The sequence below is a fragment of the Brienomyrus brachyistius genome, unplaced genomic scaffold, assembly GCF_023856365.1.
Source record: "Brienomyrus brachyistius isolate T26 unplaced genomic scaffold, BBRACH_0.4 scaffold27, whole genome shotgun sequence".
Taxonomy (NCBI): Eukaryota; Metazoa; Chordata; class Actinopteri; order Osteoglossiformes; family Mormyridae; genus Brienomyrus; species Brienomyrus brachyistius.
Window position 1 is genome coordinate 3,534,082 of NW_026042306.1, and position 19,075 is coordinate 3,553,156.

Genomic DNA, 19,075 nt, shown 5'->3' on the forward strand with positions numbered 1-19,075 from the left:
TATCATGTACTGTAAGGCATCCCCTCCTGCCGGACATTGTATGTGGTTGTGTGCATGGTGCAATAGACATGTGATCAGCACATGCGCTGATCAGGGCTCAGCAACCTTGCTGAGGTCATGTGCATCACTGATAGCATGCCGGAATCCACAAGTGGTATAGATACATAGAGCTGTCAGAAGCTGCACAGTGAAACTAAGGGCAAAATAGTAGTGTGTGCCTCTTTTAACTACATTTGGATTTTGTTGGCCCTCTAAGTCCTTTTATGTGGGCAAATATTTTGGTTTTTTTTTACTGTCTTTTGGGTTATTTGTGTTAGCATTTTTGAGGATTCTGCAGTAGCTCTTCTTGTAAGTGTCCATGGGTTGTCCTTGTGTTCTGCCACCCAGGTACGCAAAATGACGTAAAAATATTTTTTTCTATAGGCAATAAATGTAGCATGTTTTTCATTCTGAATAACAGTGACGTGCACAGACTTTGCAGACAGGTGCAGACTTTGCAACAAATGGAGGAGCGTGGCTAACTGGGGGTGAGGGTTGCCTTCTAATTTTTCATGATCGCAGGGGATTCAATATATGCCATATGTGTATGTAAAGCAATATTAAGCTATTTTGTTACAGCTGCACATACACTATGTACATTACTTTATGTGAACTCAATTCCATTTTTATTCTACTTATATTCACATTTGAATTGTGATTCAGCATCCAGTCTTCAATTAATTTTACAATTTGAATTTCTGGGCCATTCTGTCAGGGGAGGTGCCGGTCTTACCTGGCCCTATATGCCTTGTCCCCTTTTGGCCAGCAGGCGTCACTGGTCATCCTGCTTCCCCCCCCCCACCAGTCTTGTAGCCTTTCAGCCACTAGAGTGTTTCCCTGCTTTCCCTGGTCTGTTGTGTAGATCCGTGGGTTGAGCATGTGCCTCAGAGGCTATACCCCTCCCGTCATGAGTTTGAGGCAGAACGGAGGCCAACCTCACCTGCTGTGCAATTAGTATTGGTTTTTCTTTAGCGTCTTTTATGGTTTATGTTTGTGTCCCTGCTTAAATTTACCCCGCTTGCACCTTATAGTGTTCTCTCTATGCTTATGTTCCTAGCCTTTTCCTAGTGTTCTTAAAATACAAGCCCATTTTGTGGTAATTGAAAGCCTACACTCTAGTTTTATATAATCATAATCATATACATCATCATCATTATGAAGTTGTCCAAAAAAGAGCATCAGTGTTCTTTTGAGATCATTCTCTGTTGACCTTCGTGTCTCTGTTACAGAATGGCAGGGAAAATTTCATATAAGGAACAATGCAGAAAATGAGTAGGTCAGAGCACAGAGCGAGATTGCGAACTACTTGAGTTACGCAGGGTTTCAAGAAACGCTCACTAATTAACAATTGATCTTAAGTGCTAGATAACAAACTATTTAGCATTATGAAGCTTTCAGGAAACCTATTTAGCACTGCGAAGCTTTCAGGAAACCCACCTGCGAGAAGCTGATTGATGTTTAATGGAAGAGCTAAGAGGTTGTATCCAAGAGGAGAATAACATAGAGAACAGAGGTTCAGAAGGTGGTGATCACCTTCGTAGATCCCAGCAAAAGCATAAGAAAAGAAGATAAGAAGAAATCAAAGATGAACAGGATTATAATCTGTTTGAATATGTGATCTTAAGACCAAAAACAGAAAAATTATTACTTCATGAAGTATACTTCAATAAGCATTAAAACATACTGCCTCCAGAGTGGACAGGTGGCCTTCTTGCGCTTGAGAAATTAATTTCTAACAGGTATCTGAATGAATTGTATCTTTGTACACAGGATAGTGTATATGCTGTTGTAAAGTATAATGCATGGAGCCTGTATGTTAGAATATCACCTATATAATCTGTAAGCATTGCAATCCAAAATTCAATGGCTTATGATGACTCAGTCAAAATCAAAACCAAATAAAATGTGTCTGCTCAGAGTAAACCTTCTGAAGTCATGAGCAGATGGCTAACAGGACCACCCTTGGCTATCTGAATTCAGTCTGCGCATAAATCCTGATTCACCTTGAACGTGGCCTTCACTGCTGACCTGATCTTGTCCTTCTCTAATCCAAGCAGGTTCTTGAATCTTATGTACAGCCTTCTAACCCCTGCCATCTGGGAAATAATCAGTTCCTGCTAATTCAGTCTTGGAGTGGCAGGAGGATGGATGTACCACATGTAAAGACATGCCTGGCCTACCTGCACTAATATAGTTGATAACATAATAGAGGCACTTCTTACCTGAGAAATGAGTTAAACTAGTGACCTTGCTTTGTATATCAAAATATATGGCTTAAAGAAATATATCATTCAATGTATAATATATGCCAGTAGATGAAATGATTTGACTTTATACTGTGAACTGAGCAAACGCTGAATTTGGTATTGGAAAACCGTTGAAAATTTAATAGGCACAAAGCTGAGAAGTTTCTCTGGAGCGTTTATTAGATGTTATTAGGTTATTAGAAGTTTGTCCCCGCCGCTGGGCCCTGTAAATGGCTTTGGCGGCCTAGTAGACGGCAGAATGGGAGCCAGGAGGGGGCTCATCCTGTCAAAGGAACGATTGGACCCTCCAGCTGGACACGCCGTCGGTTTGTGCCACGGGGGAGTCATCTGCATTACAGATAATAGACGGCGGCGTGGCCATATGGGCCTGTCGAGCCAGCAAGACCGCAACGCTTCCAGCTTCCGTTAGGTGGCACAGGGTTACAAGATGCACACAGCAAAAAAAAAAAAAAAAATATATATATATATATATTTCTTGCTGCCCATGGAGGAAGAGCAGCCAAGCTTTAAGTTTGTAGTTTTATTACTGTGGAATTCTGATTTCAGCTGCACCACACTGGCTTTGCTCAGTTGTTCTCCTTTCTAGCTGTCTGCTTTTCTCGGTGTAATCTGTGCACACAGACCCCTGTAGTGCCCTGGAAGAGACTTGTTGTTGTGTGACCAGTGTTGCCATGGGAGCAAAGCCTTGAATGTTGTCTCAGTGTCCAGATTCTGCTAATAGTAGCTAAAGTAGAGTAAAAAATAATACAGCTACTGTATCCAATATAGACGTAAGTATTTTTAATAATTCTGTTGTTCTAATAACTTCAATGAATGGACCACTAACGAATCGCATGTGTTGTGGTAGATGATGCTAATCAAGTGCTCATTTGTGTTCTCTGCCCTTGCTGTGTTTTATGGAGGTCATACAGGGCATATACTGAAGCTTATCAAGTGAAAGACAGAGAGGGAAGTCCTTCTTTGGATTGCTGGTCGTTTAACCCTTCGACTTCCATCCCTTTCCTGTGCTTGCTTTTGGACCTATCAAGGTCTGCACTGAAATATTTTAATCATTACTCTTGCGCTATCAAGCCAGAATTTTGATGTAACACTAAATGTATTTAAATTTTTTATTTAGAAACGTTTTTTATTTTGTGTTATCTAAATAAGATTAAAAATATACTTGGTAACAAAGGAAAACATTGGTTTTCTGCAGCATAAAGTTTGCAAATAATTTATTTTTACAATTGTGTATTCTAATATCTCACAGCCAGCTTCTCCAAATTGTAAAGTTTTTTAGAGAATGATGTTGCGTTGTGTGTAATTTTCATCATTTCAAGTAATGAAAAACAGTTAATAATTCACTTACTGTCCTTTTAGCTAGATGACGATGATTCATCCATCCATCTTCCAGCTGCTTCTCCGGCAGGAGGCCCTGGAGCCTGTCCCAGGCAGCACCGGGCAGAAGGGCGGGAAACACCCTGATTGGGATGCCAGCCCATCACAGGGCACATATATACTCACACATGTACACACTCAGACACACATTCATATTCTGTGTGCAATTTAAAGTCACCAACTAACACAATTATTCGATGGATATAGATAATCCTTAAATTCCATGTTGGCAGGAGTTAATGTCATATGAAAATATTAATATTATATATGTGAAGATTATGCATCACATACAGGCATTATAGATATAGACATTATATATACATATACATTGTATTTACAACATTATATATTAATATTATAGATATTAATTGGTTGAGACACCAACATACCTGTAACATATGTTAAGAAATGTGGGTCCATTCTTCCTCTCCTGACTCACCCAAACACTGGGCTGGGCTATTTGTGAGTCCCTGGGCCCAGTCATCACCCCTCAGTGATTATCTGCTGCCATGGGCCCCCGCTGTGGCTGCACGTGCCACCACCGTGTCACTGGCCCTTCTTGTCATGCGGTTGCTGGGTGACTGACAGCCTGTAGTTGCCAGGCGTGGAGCCGGGAGACCTTGGCAACAGCTTGACACCCCATACTAATTGGTGCATGGGACAGGCATAAAAAAGGCCCTGAATGAGATGGTTGATGCATCTGCGGCTCACCACAGAATGACCACCCAGTCCGCGACTTGGGCCTAGTCATCCAGGGCTGAGGCCCCGAAGAGTAACAGACAAAGAAGAGGCATCCAACAAAGTGGTCATCACTCCTTTCAGGTAACATGGGCATTTTTCTGTCGTGGCTGGTATGTAACATGAAAATGCTTATATTACCTGGGGAAAACAGTCTTTGAGGTCTTAGGAAAAGCTGGACAAGCCTCTTGGACCTTTTAACTAAGGTTTTCTTTCCAACTAAACCTTTAATTACTTGAACTTAACAACAACAGTACTACAATACTGCTGCCAGTGCTACCAGTACTACTACTACAAATAATAATGATAATGTATTTGACAGAGGGCGGCATGGTGGTGCTGTGGTTAGCACTGCTGCCTCACACCTCTGGGACCCGGGTTCGAGTCTCCACCTGGGTCACATGTGTGCGGAGTCTGCATGTTCTCCCCATGTTGTCGTGGGGTTTCCTCCGGGTACTCTGGTTTCCCCCCACAGTCCAAAAACATGCTGAGGCTAATTGGCGTCGCTGAATTGCCCATAGGTGTGCATGTGTGAGTGACTGGTGTGTGAGTGTGCCCTGCGATGGGCTGGCCCCCCATCCTGGGTTGTTCCCTGCCTCGTGCCCATTGCTTCCGGGATAGGCTCCGGACCCCCCGCGACCCAATAGGATAAGCGGTTTGGAAAATGGATGGATGGATGGCTGGATGTATTTGACAGGTCTGTGGGTGTCTCTGATGTCCTCTATGATGTGTTTCTATGATGTGATTACTGTAACTGTCCTGCCCATCACCCTTCCGGTAGCCAAGGCCAGACTACACCCCCTTCCACTTGATAGCACCATTTCTACTTCATCCGTCATCTGTTTCACCCCCCCCCCCAAAACAAGCTGACTTGTTAAGTAGGTGTATGACCTCCAGCCATAAAAAAATGCACGCCACATGATCTAATCTTGGCCCATTCACCACTAACTAAATCGAAGCTCCTTCAACGTTTAATGCTATTAGCCTCCGCCTGCGTGTCCCAGGGATGGCGTGCCTTTGAGCGGGGTGGGCGGAGCGCCCACACGTATGACTGTGTACGGCGGGTGTTTCCGCATTTGTGCACGCGTAAGGAAGCCCCGTTCCTGTGACAGCAGCTTGCAGAAGGCAGCACTGATAAGCAGCCTGTCAGAAGCAGAGGGGAGCCCAGCTCATTTGCATAATCGCGCCTCTGTTTCCCGGGTGGGGCCTGAAAAATACTGGACTGCCCTGTGATGACCTCTCCTGAACTAGAATATTAAACAGGTGGGGGAAGGGGAGACAGAGAAAGAGAAAAATAAGCTTGTAATTACCAGGCACACTGGCATTTGTTTATTGTCTGTTGATGTGTTTGGGTGTCTGTATGTGAAATATTTTCTAGACTGAAGGACTTAGGTGCTGGAAAAGCTCAGGACTGAATACACTCTCGCTTTTGTGATTATCTTGGTCTGCCATGTCCAGGAAAAAACTGATTTTTTATTGTTCTCTAAAGGAGAGTTTATTTCACAGCGTGGCACACGGCAATATCAAAACGAGGGTCTACGTATGTGACCTCCGTTCTCTCATTGCACATTCATTATGAGTCTCCGGTTTTTATCTTGGACCCAGAGTCCGTGAATAGATTTGCAAGCATTACAGCAGGGGGCTTCATGTTCAGCCGTGGAGTGACGCGGCTGTGTGGTAAGGAGCCACTAGATGGCGTCACTCTCAGCACCCCACAGTTACATCCCTGTCTATTCTGGGGTTCCCTTGTAATTTACCAGTCCTAACTCCTCCCCAAGAAAATGTAAAGAAAGATAAACATTCACAGCCAAAATTTTAGGAACTTTTCCTTTCTTAAAAAAATAATATTATGATGTGCTTTTTTCAGTTTATGTCTTTATTGGAGTGTTTTATATTTGTTTTCACAAAAATCACATGCATGCACACACACCCTTTGTCTTTCTTTCTAATTTGGCAGGCAGTGAGAATCTCTAGTATATGCCACCAAAAATCCTGCCTTTCAAAGCCATCGGTTACCCAGCCGAGGAGGGTTTGCAGGAGGGGTGCAAATCAATCCTGCAACCAGTAGACAATATGGCAGTGGACTATCATTTTGGATGTTTCTCCATGTGTGAGCTTCACTTACGGATCAATCTGTGGGTTTAGGATAATGGAGGGACTATTTGACCCCACGGGGGATGGAGGTAACGTGTGTCTAATGGTGTTTGATTGCACTTATCGGTGGCAGGAAAGATGTTACAGATACAGTGAAGTACTTGTAGGTAACATAGTGATGTTCTGCGGTTATTTAAACCAGAGTGGAACAAAAGCATAACATACAGCGGCCTTCTGTGTTTGTTACAAGTAGTGACTGATCCATTGACAATGCCCTATGTTCTTCTCTCAGGCCAAGCTCTCATTCATACCCATTAGGAAAGTCAAGAGTAAAGATTGTTTATTGGTCCTGTGCAGCAGATGCATTGCTTGTTTGTTTTGCCACACTCAGTTACAAAGGACTAAACAAGACAAGTGTTAGACAGTATAACACAGTGCAAAACAAAATACAGAACAGTGCAAAACTAGACAATATGCAGTCAACATGTACGCAGAAGTCAGGACTTCACCTATCAGGCTTTTAGTAGGGACTCAGACCTTAGAGCATTGGTGCAATGACTGGCTGCATTTAACAGCATGCTGTCCCTTTAATATCCCCTCCTGTGAGCATTTCTGACCCCCTTTCCCCAGCTTTCTTGTCTAGGAAAGGGGGGGGGGCAAAACCTGAGAGGAACAGCTGAATAATGGAAAGCACATTCAAGCACGTCTGCAGAGAGCAGGAAGAGCCGGCTTTAACTCTGTGTGCTCCTACTGGGTCTTCTAGCTGGCAGCATTTTGGCACACTTTGAAACCACATCCATAAGCGGCAGCACGTGCCTCTCTGCCAGACTGATTGGATAAGCAGTTAGTTTTTTTGGGGGGTGGCGGGTTAAGGCGGGGTTCCCGGGGGAGGACAAATGGAATAGCTAAGGCTCGAGAACCTGAAGGAGACGGGTGAGTGTGAGGGGGCTTAAGGCCCGTAGCCATGTAACAGGTGCAGCAGCTCTCATTCGTTTCTTCACAATCCTCAACGTGTCTTCTGCTGCATAATCCCCACAATAATAGAAGCTGGATGAGTATTAATCACGCAGCCATAACAGGTAGCTTGAATCCAATGGTTGCTTTCCCTTGTATGTATGCAGACACTCCTCACTTAACGAACGAGTTGCGTTCCTACAACTTGGTCATTAAGTGAATAGATCAATAAGCAAGGAGCAGCTGTACACAGGAAGGGCAGGAGACCCATATGCTGGAGACTGGGGAGTTTATCAGAGGGATCAGGCAACCAGACATAGAATCAGCAAGCCAGAAACGCAGTCGGGGTGACAGGGCAAGGCAGAGAAGTCAATCCTACAGACACAGGAGACGTGGGGCAGGAGTACAGGGCAGAACAGGCAGGTAAGCAGGACGGGATCAGGCAGGACAGGCAAGGAAGATGGAGATTCAGGGAGAAGATACCGCTCACTAAGGGAAATGAAGGCAACAATACTTTGCACGTGTGATCGTGTCTGGTTTTATAGGTGGGAGTTGGTGATATCATGGCTCATTGCTTGGTTGGGGCCCCACACCCCACAGGGAGTAACAGCTGCCCCTTCCCGATATTTGAAGCATATTTTATTCGTAATGGGTTTGTGCAAATTATCTTTTTTTTCTTTTCACCATTTATAGTATTTATAAATATTGTAATAAACAAAATATAGGAAATCAACTATAATATACATTTCTTTTAGCCAACATCTTGTACTATGGGGTGCACAATAAAATACGAATTATAAATTAAATGTATAGGCTTGGAGATTGCAAAAGCTAGAGTAGTAAATACTGAGCGACTGCGGGAACGAAACTGAGAAAGGTTGATACGAGATGAGATGCTTGATGCTGAGATGCCATGCTGCCATGTCCACAACAAGAGTTCTCATGCAGCATACAATGCCAACTGGCCAGAGAGCTGGTCTTAAGTCAAGGCAGTCATTCAACTGGTAGGTCTTTAAGTGAGGAGTGTCTATATTTTATAGGAGCAATTCCGATTAAGTAACTTAGTCAGAGTGCATAAACCTTAAAGGAACAAGACCATGTGCATATCCATTAAAAACACCTGCCCATGGGCCAAGAGACACATGAATGCTCAGTCACAGTCACAACATGTAGGGGCAGTCATGCATTTAATGTAAGATACAGAGGTACATAATACATATTATTAGACATCATATAAGCACAGACATAGAAAATGTGGGCATTAAATATCATTCCCCCAATTTTTGTCTTGCAGTGAGCACTGAAGTTCTTGAGGCCCCGCAGCATTTAGCAGCTAGGGTGGCGTGAGTCTCTGGGGATGGTACCCAGACTGCTTCCTACAGAGATTGATAACATTGATAACTTCATGGAGATGTGTATCATGGAGATGTGTATCATTTCATCTCTGTGTCTCCTGCTTCATAGCTGCTTTTCACCTGTCAATCATCCAGAGCACTGATTGGAGGTGGGCAAAAAAGAGGGGTGGCCAATGAAACATTCTGAGATGGGCAGGGCTTGTGTAAAACAAAGTGCCTTGATCTGCTTTTGTAGCTTCAACCCAATCACACCAGTGTTAGTCATGACTGTCAGGAAAAACTCCCCTATTTCACCCATCCTTCCATCCATCCATCCAACCATTCATCCATCCATCCATCTTTTTTCCACTTATCCAGAACCAGGTCACAATAAGGAATAACAATCCATCTCAGAGTGCAACCCACACATTCTGACACTACGGGAAGTTTGAGATGACAATTCACTTGACTGCATATTCTTGGACTGCAGAAAAACCAGCACAACACCGGGAGACTCATTCTCACAAAACTAATAGACATAGAACCTTTCATTGTGTTCATCTGTAGCTGTGTTCAAATAGATTCAGGAGCTGAATGGAAACCGGAATAATCAGCATAGAAATTATTCGTATGAGACACAGGATTAGGGTATTTTGGTTATCTAGTAGTACTTTTGTGGATGTATTTGTCAGTCCAGTCCAGGAATGTCCAGGAATTACTATTATTATTTTCTGGGGGTTTTTTGTGCTTCCCCATTGCTGCCATTGCTTCATGTTAACCTCATACTTGTAACCCTAAAAAGGGAATTCCTGTCCTGGGAAAGCTTCCTGATTCCTATCGCCGCTCTGCAATGTGATTCTGCTTTACATCCTGACCAGAGCGAGCCTTGCAGGCCGTGGATATAATGTCCGCAGTCAGCCTTCAACAAACCTGGTCAACACAACTAAACAGGCAACTGGCGCAAAAGATGTAAATGTGCAGTGCATCCCCTGGACCAGGAATTCCAAAGTTAAACAACGCCTTGATTCTATTCTGACATATTCTGCACTAGTACAATTGAGTTGGTGCATGCGTGTGAGTGTGCGTGGCGAAGGCACAGCATCCGGGAGGCGGTCGCTGGGCAGTCTGCCTCCCTGTTGTCCTCTCCCCCTCCCCCAAGGGGTCTGGTTACTATGGAGGCCCAGGTGTTCACCAGGTGTTGCCAGTGCTCCAACTGCGCTCTCTCCAGTGCTTTGTTCTACCTGTATTCAGTCTGTAAGGCACTGATAAGAATAAGACTGACTATTTTGAGTAACACTGAGAACAGTCCAGTAAAACAGATTACGCTCATGTATGAATCTATACAGATCTGGATTGGAATCATGCATTAGAAATGCATTTTTAAATGCCCACGAATGTCTTTTTATTCATCTAGTATACAGATGTTTGATATGAATTGTCAATAGTTTCACAAAGAAACCTTGTTGTTTGGAGGGTTTCTGCTTCACTGCTCATGATGGGTTCATTTAAATTCCACAGATCTTCCTGGCAGGCAGTGTGTGATGCATCTTGCTGGATGTTTAGCTGGATGATGTGATGGCAGTGGGTAATCTGACCTCCAACCTATCCCATCTGTTCCCCCTGCTAAACAGCGCCAGTGAAGTACACTCCATATACCACAGGAAGACCCTTTGTTGAGAAGGCCATCCTTAAGCTGCGCAGAATGCACCACAGATTTCTGAGTGCTCAGTCACTCCCCTTGGGTGTGAGTGAGATCATCTTTTTTCAGAGGGAAGATGCTTTACTGAATGAAATGGACATTAACTTACATGCCATTTACATATAAGGAATATTTGGTGCCAGAGAAAATCAATCCTGGCCTAAGATAATCATAAATAATTATAATAATCATAAAAAGCTCGGTAGGAGTAACTCAACTGGTTCCCCTAATATTGTAATGCATATGTCGAATTTCTGCGTTCCTAAACATACTGAATGAAAACAGAAAATATTTTTGCCTTCTAAAATATAAATAGTACTATATGGCTATGTATAAAAACCGGTAATAAATTCCATTGTTCATAATTGCCATATACACGATGCACCATATTTCTACTGGAAAGGTTTGATCTGTCACAAATGTAACGCTATAATCCTCTGTATTACTGCTCTCAAGACAAATAAAACCAATCAAGTTCAAAGTACCTTTCGCAAGAGCGAACTATGCATGTTGCTTATCGAGTAACGTATTGTGATGTTTTCACAAGTCATTTTCATTATTATTGTACTAATTATAGAGGTCAGACAATAAAAATTGTCATGTGACAAAAAGGTTGTCATTTAACGGCACAAGCGCTTCAAGAATATACACCTTCCTACCTGTCGTAATCATGGGATTATCTCTCTCTCTCTCTCTCTCTATATATATATATATATATATATATATATATATATATATATATGCGCTTCTCATTTTATTTTACTTATTTTTTACATTATTGATGAATATCTTATTCCTTTTGAATTAATTGCGTGTAATTTACAACTATTGCACTTATCCCGATTCCTTATTAATTCGTGCATCCACAGCAATTCATTATTTTATTACAGACATTTGCGATAATTTCTCACCAAGGTTCATTATCGGCCTTCTTGGGATATATCAGACAGTAGGGCCTACATCCTGAATATGCACTGACAACTCTTTTTTACAAGTAGGCCTACTAATAATTTTAAATAATATTCAGTTGAAAAAAGAAAAACGGTACCATTTAAAATATGCAATTCGTCCATTCTCTGATGACAACCTCAGAATTAATCCCATACAAAAGAAAGTCAATTCAGTTCAGATTTCTTTATTTGAATATATGGTAAACACGTTTAAAACAATGCCATTGAAGAAGCACTATAAAAGCTGAAGTTTACGAAAATAACTTGTATATAGAAAATGATTGCGTCTAAGAGATGTACGTATAATAGTGTATGTATAAGGTTTCCAGTAGACATTTAGACATCATCCACAACAAATATACACAAAATAAATAAATAAAATGATAAATATGACAAAAACAACATTTGCAAATCAAATAATTATAATTACTCACGAAATTAAACACAGAATAACTTACAAACACAACCTGGATAAATAAATCAATTCATAAATAAATATCATCCATTGTGAAAATACATATATTGAAATACTTTTAAATAATAAAAATTAAACTTACTAAAATAAACGATATATAATCAGTTGCAAGCATTACTTAGAGTTCAACTTTTTAAGGCAATTATGAAGCAAAGTTTCTAATATGTAAACCGACTATAATCAAAGGCATTTATGGCTACACTATAAGGGAATGCTTAAAAATCATTGCAATGAGATTTGCCTCCAGACAAATCTACAACTGAATGTCAACTGACCCACAAGCTCTAATAAAGCTAATAAAGTGATTTACAACCTGTGAAATAAAAACCGTTTTATAACAACAGGTATGCGGCACCTAAAATACCCCTTTCTTAGGTCTAGAAGCTAGTATATAATAATATAGAGGTCCTAAACGTTTACTTTTTCACACGCTACGCGGAAGTCTGAAAATAAACCATCCAATGTACCAGAAAAAAAGTCACTGAGTGGCTGTAATGAAAAAAGTATACGATCGCCAGGGGAACTCTGATGTGTTTAGAAGGGTTCTTACTGGCCAAAAAAAAACCCGTGACATTTTTTTGTAAGTTAAAGGCACTACTTTTCATCTTTTTTCTTCTTCTTTTCTCATTTTCTAGCAAGCAGGGCGCACGGGCATTTGAAGAATGATCACTTGCCTGTTTTCCGAAGGGTGGCATTTGTTGATGTGCCGCGTAAGCCCCGGTGAGCTATAGAAAGTAGACGGGCAATATTTGCAAGGGAAAATCTGGGACGGATGCAGCAGACGGAGGTGTTTTTCCTGACCGATCCTGCTGGTCAAAGTCTCTCCACACACTGGGCACGGGTAGCACTCCTGAGAACTCAGGTTCAGTGGTGCTTGGCTTTGGCTATCCTCCGAAGATGCACCCTCTTTCGGCTTCTCCCCATCCTCCGCAACTTGCACAGCGTTGTCCTCGTTAATTTTATTCAGCTGGTGACCCATAAGGTGCTTCTTCAGATACGCTTGACGCTTAAACTTTTTCCGGCAGTGGTGACAATCATACAGACCATCTTCTGACCCCGATTCCGACAAACCGGGACTGGGCGTGTCCCTGTGACTTCCTATCTCAGCTGCCATGTCCTTGACTTCTTCTGGGCCGGCTTTGTCATCAGAGGCGACCCTAGACATCTCGGATTTGGTTGCGTTTACGGGTTTCGGTTTGTGCCAGCGTCTGTGGGAAGCCAGGTTTGCGGGACAGCTGAACACCTTGTCACACTCGGGGCATCTATACTCCACCCTGACTATCCTGGAGCACTTGTGCTGGGCTAAGGAGAATGGATCGGCATATGCTTCCCTGCAGAGCTGACAGATAAATTCTCCTAAAGGCTGGTTTCCAACGTTTGACTGCGTCCTAGGTTTTTGGTCGATCGGTCCTTCTTTGATTCTCAGTCCAAGTACTGGTGAAGTGGTGACCTCATCTTCAAAGTGCAGCTTCCTGATCGCTTTGGGTTTCTTGGATACAGGCTTGCTCTTGCGTTCAGTGTCAGATGACAATCTTTTGATGGGGTTTCCGGTGGTGATGTTAGTGGTGTCGTTGCGGTTGCTGTTACTGCTGCCGATTTTCAAGTCCATTGGAGCGAACAGAAGGTGATCTAACGTGCTGACTACTGCGGGTGTCGGAAAGGATTCAGCGGAGACTGGAGAGCCAAGTCTGAAGCGTCCCTCACAGTATGTTTTCTCATGTTCCTTACTGACGGGTCGGGTAGGGCTGTAAAGCGTTTGGTATACAACCTCTGGGTTGCCAAACTGAATAGGTTTTGCATCCTGCCTTGAGACTGGCGTATTTGCTCCATTAATTAGCGATGCTGATACAAACCGTCCGGAACTGGGTGCGAGGGATACAGATGGATGTGCATCTGTCGGAGACTGTGAGACTTGTCTTGCGTCTTGACTCTCTTCATCAGACCGGATCCTGTAAGACACCGGCGTCGTTTTCTTATTTCTTTTTACCAGAAAACCTTTTGGCATCTTCGCTATTCAAAAAAGGCACTTTAAAAGTCAGCTCCAGATGCAGGGGTGACAGAGGAACTTGAACTTTCACTCCGACTTGTATCCTCCACTATGTTCCTCTCCTAAAATGCGTTCGTCTCCTAAGCATAGCTGCACTCTTTTTTAAGGCAAAATGATGCCATTGTTCTCTCTCCTTGTTGTCACATCCCCAACCAATCAGACCGCACTAAGATCCCTATGGATTTGCGAGTGGGAGGGTAGAAAACCTTGGTTCCGGGGGGAACCGGAGGAGGGTCTTTAGATAACTAAGCAGATGTACCTGTAGTTTATTGTATTGCAATGCGTTTCGTGCTTTCCCCGATGGAGGCACACGTCGAGATCCTCTTCTTTTAACGGTCTGATGGGTTTCTATTGAAATGAACACGTGCCATGCGTCGTGAGTCTTTCCTGATTGCCAGTGTATCAGTATTATCAGACACCAAAGAAACGTTATTTTAAACACCACCACCACCAACAACAACAATAACAATAATAATAATGTGCACGAATAATGTATATTTGTGCGCAAAACACTTGAACATTTCCTAGTATTATATATCACACACTATATTTTTGTAAATAAAAGTTTTTTTTTTAATTATAAGACTAAAACCATTCTATTCTCAGTTTATATAAACAAGTACATTCTTATAGGCCTCGATTTTTGTGTATGCACACACAATCCTGGCTTATTTTTTCAAAATCTTTCTGAAATAAATGTCACAAATAATCGATTTCTGGCACAAATGTAGGCCTAGTTGTTAGATGATGCATTACGACTGCAATGTAGCCTACTAAACATGTTAAATGCTTAGTTGTTTTTTATAAATTGTCATTTACAGTCACACTGTCTGGTTTATGAATCACACTGATCTGTAAATTATATGTGAGGCCATAAGCATGTAGAAATTAAATCCGAAAATGAGGCGAAGATTTCGACGTGCAGCATTCGTCATTTTAACTCTTGGGTAATAAATCAGTCATCTTACGCATACATGAATAACAAGAACGGCTCCTGGTTTTACATCACAATAGCCATGTGGCCAAGATGAATCCCCTTGGTTTCTGAAAAGGAAATTGGCCACGGTGAAATAAGACTCTACGGCAATCTGTCCAAAAGATAGACACGTGCTGGGTGTAATCAATGCTCCGAACAAAGCAGACCATATGCAAAAGACCACGATTATGCCCCCATTAAAACTTCCATGCTTTAAATCGCGCTTTCTCTCCACAGAATGAACTAGTGATAGTACCTGTCGTTTGAAGTTATTCTACACTTAGAAGAAGGGAACTTAACCTGTTTGGTATTTCACGGTTGGAAAATTAGTCTACAGAAAAATCCGTCTGGTGCATTATGGCATCTAAATACAACCTAAAAAATACAATAGATGTTTGTAAACTCCGTCAGCACAGCCGTTAAATTTCATTGTGGGATGTGTCATAACTTTCAGGGTTAAATAATAATAATAATAATTATTATTATTATTATTATTCGGTTTTAACTGTTCGCCGGGCAGTTCAAAATTAAAATTTATTTTGCTACAATCCTGAGAAGTTAGGCCTACTAGATTAAAAAAAAAAAAAAAAAAAAACTATTAAAACAGTCATTTTAAGATGTCTAAAGATGTCTAGCTTGGTTCCTTCAATACCATTCAAACAAAAGTGGTCATTAAAATTGTTAACATGTCAATTTAACGCTATATTTCCATATTTAAGGCTATTATACTTTAAATTCAGAATCGACGAAGATAAAAACGGTTTGAATATCTTTCACTAGAAGCCAAAACTGTTATAATGAATGGTTGTCAGAGCGGAATGAATTGATGTAGGCACTGTTGATCTCTGTCAATTTACCGAATTCGCTGTAATATTTTTTCTATAAGGCAATCTTGCTCAGAGTAAGGTTTATATTGGTTTCTGGTCCGCACAAAATAACGATGACACTAAAGTAAATTAAGAAGCCAGACTCAAACCTGTTTGTGTGCACTTCTAGAATTAATCAATTTAAGACTGAGAGATAGAACCTAGTTGTTTGGCACTTGTGTTTGTAAAGGAAACGACACATAAAAAGACGATTAGAGAGCGTCTGTCAGCATACGTACAAATATTTCGTGTCACGAAAGTTGGATTCATTTTTGCATATCATATTTCTTATCGATAATAAGATCTAGAACAGATTTTGCGACTGTTAATCGTTCTTTCTCTTTCGTTTGCACAGGCTACTTTGCGCCTGGATTGAAAAGTGTCTGTTTGGGACGCGTGTCCGCCTATTTGTTCAGTGGAGTGTGTTACCGCCCAGGAGATGAACTGAAGATTTGCGCTCATTAGCATACAGCTGCCTCCTAGGCAGTGTATACGCTACCCACTTTCATACAGACCCTATCGGCATTGCGGGGAGCCACGCTGAGCAGCGGATCGAATAACTCCCTGTACTTAAAACGATACTGCGCTGGGAAAAGAACCTAACATACAGGGCCGTTTTTATGTTTATTACACAATCGAAGCCTAAAGACAAGCCGAGTGAATTATTGTGAAAAGTAGCCTTTGCTCAGCAGTAGCTTCATAGGTAGTCTGTATTCAGCATTCAGTATTCTGATAGGTACAGAATTTCACTTGGTTGTTTTCCAGGATATACGAACTGCATTAAACTGTTCAACATTTTTTTAAAATATTTGTTCCTTAGCTTACATCCATCCATCCATCCATCTCCAGTTCTGAACTGTTTTGCATCCTGTATGTATGGAACTGAATGCAGGCCAACTGGGTTAAACAACTTTCACAATGAAGTTAACAATAAATATGTACAATACCATCCAGGTGTCTTAATCACAAAAATCAATCAATGGTAAACATATGAACAAATATATGCCACATGGCTGCCAGATTTAGACAGCAATGTTTATTAAATGAAGATTTTATTCACGCAAGCTTGAACAGCTGTCCTCTGCCTTTGAATCTAATACAGATTTTAGATGATTAGTTCAATTTTACTATAACTGTTACACTACCTGCAGCAGCAGTAATGCTATTTAAACACTAATACTATTTTAAAATCATAAGTTTTATTACAAAACAAACTTACTTTCAGATTACAGATAAGAGCTGATCAACATTAATTAATTGCATATGACATACAGGGTATATCTGCATGAAAAAATATAAGAAATAAAAACACATTTAATAGATAAAGGACAGTGAAAATGAAGATGCAGCTTTGATTTAACCTGCTACAGGAACCCTGCATGAGCATACATGGTCAAATGGTATCTGTTGTACTTTAGATAATTCAACAAGCTTCTCCTCAGCATGGAAAAGCCATCACTTTTCTCAAACACGTTCTTGAGATACATTGTGGGGTCCCCTAAAAACCGCAGCTTTTCATCAGCTATTCTTTGGACTAAGTCTGGAATGGAACGCAGATCCTCTTCTCCCTATATAGAAACAGATAAAGACAAAGACAGGTTAGACCCTTTGACTACACTTTTGAAATCAGTTTTCTTAAGATGATAGAATCAGATACATCTCACAAAAATGACTAAACTACAATGGATACCTTCTCTTAGATGGCCTCAGTTCAGCCCTTTAATAATACTCCATTGACCTTGTGACTCATAAAAAAGTGACTAGTCTCTTAAATGTTTTGCCTGGGAAACAGACAGGAAACAGACCTGGACCTTTGTGGATTCCATTATCTGCCGAACTTCCTCTTCAAAATCTGCAAAGCGGTCATGGAAAATTGCTAGGCACCATGGTTCTTCAAAATAGCTACAAAACACAATAAAAAAAAACAAGCCCAAACATTACTGAAAAACTCCAGTAGCTTCTTCAGATGCTTTCATAAAGAATAACAGAAGCCATAAGGCTACTTTTATGTTACTTCTGTGCTTTTCCCTCCCAGCCACACACCATCAATGCATAAACCATTAATTCAGCTGGCATAAGGCCTCGAGCACGTTAAGCCATTTGTCCATTTAACGACCCATCACAATTGCATGTTCAATCTATCACTTTAACTGATATCCTAAACATTCAATAATCACATCCACATTCAGCACCATGGCACGGCGCAATGAGGAATCCAAATTTAAATATCCCATTAACACTGATTTGGGAAAGGCTGACAGTTGTTTGATGGGGTGACTCAAACTGTCTCCACATGGCAGGGTCAGACGTTTAATGGTTAAATATTAGAAAAGAAGACAAAGGGAAACATACGAGGATGCTGAAAGTGCTTGTATGCTTGTGCTTGATACTAAACGCTTTGTCTGTGTGCATTATTTCCTACACTGCCTGTCCTTCTTACCAATGGCTGTCCTTCACAGTTTCAGCCATGGCATTGGTTATTGGAAATACCTGAATCTGATATAGTTCTGGTTTAAAAGATGGGAAGTGACAGCAGTACACAGTTCATTGATAAATATGACCTATACTTGACCAACACAAACAACAGCTTAGATACAAAAGCCTTTATATTGTAACCATACTAAATATAGGTAATAGGTCAAGATTTTTCAGGCCTTTTAAGAGAAAGACTGGAATCAGAGGTATCAATTTAATGTAGCAATTCTCTGGACCTGTACCAAGAATACCATATGTTGATGTGATAGTGTTCAGTTGAGCATATTTTACTAGATTATTTAATCATATTTATCAACTGGCACAGCTGGTAGAAATTTATCTTCACACATCCACTTTAAAATATTTTTCAAGAGATTGAGATCATGTGAAATACTTAAAATGATTGTGCTACCAAAATCATATCTAAAATCACATTTTAGTATTTTAGTATTCATTCTTCAAGTGCTTGTTTAACCAGCTTATGGTCACATGGCCAGGAGGCTATCCCAGGCAGCATAGGGCACAAGGCAGGGCGCATACACACATTCATAAACTGTAGTCAATTTACAGACACCCATTAGTCTAACTGCATGTTTATTGAACTACACATGTAAGCTAAAGTAGCCAGTGGAGATACAGTGCTCAGCATAAATGAGTACACCCCCTTTGAAAAGTACGAATGTAATCAGTAGCTCAATGAACAAAAGAATAACTTCCAAAATTTTCACAAGGCTGAGTTTTATTGAACACTTGTTTAACTGCATAACATGAAATTAAGGTTAAT

General features: G+C 41.1%; 2 protein-coding genes across 7 annotated transcripts in view; both read right to left on the bottom strand.

Annotated features, from left to right (window-relative positions):
• Nucleotides 1-11,621: 11,621 nt before the first annotated feature.
• On the bottom strand, nt 11,622-14,135 carry LOC125721058 (insulinoma-associated protein 1a-like). Its single transcript, XM_048997001.1, has one exon. The coding sequence runs from the start codon at nt 13,930-13,932 to the stop codon at nt 12,559-12,561; it is 1,374 nt and encodes a 457-aa protein (XP_048852958.1). The 5' UTR covers nt 13,933-14,135; the 3' UTR covers nt 11,622-12,558.
• A 2,698-nt stretch (nt 14,136-16,833) lies between these two features.
• The window catches only part of cfap61 (cilia and flagella associated protein 61), a 31,244-nt gene continuing 29,002 nt past the window's right edge, over nt 16,834-19,075 (bottom strand). For all 6 annotated transcript variants that reach the window (XM_048996995.1, XM_048996994.1, XM_048996993.1 and 3 more), the window contains 2 exons: nt 17,622-17,718; nt 16,834-17,384 (listed from right to left, as the gene is read on the bottom strand). In XM_048996995.1, the coding sequence (XP_048852952.1) occupies nt 17,181-17,384; nt 17,622-17,718 (301 nt within the window). In that variant the 3' untranslated portion in view covers nt 16,834-17,180. The remainder of the gene's footprint in view (nt 17,385-17,621; nt 17,719-19,075) is intronic.

Excerpts from the sequence above, each read along its gene's own strand:
- LOC125721058 (XM_048997001.1), bottom strand. The coding sequence starts at position 13,932 with ATGCCAAAAGGTTTTCTGGTAAAAAGAAATAAGAAAACGACGCCGGTG.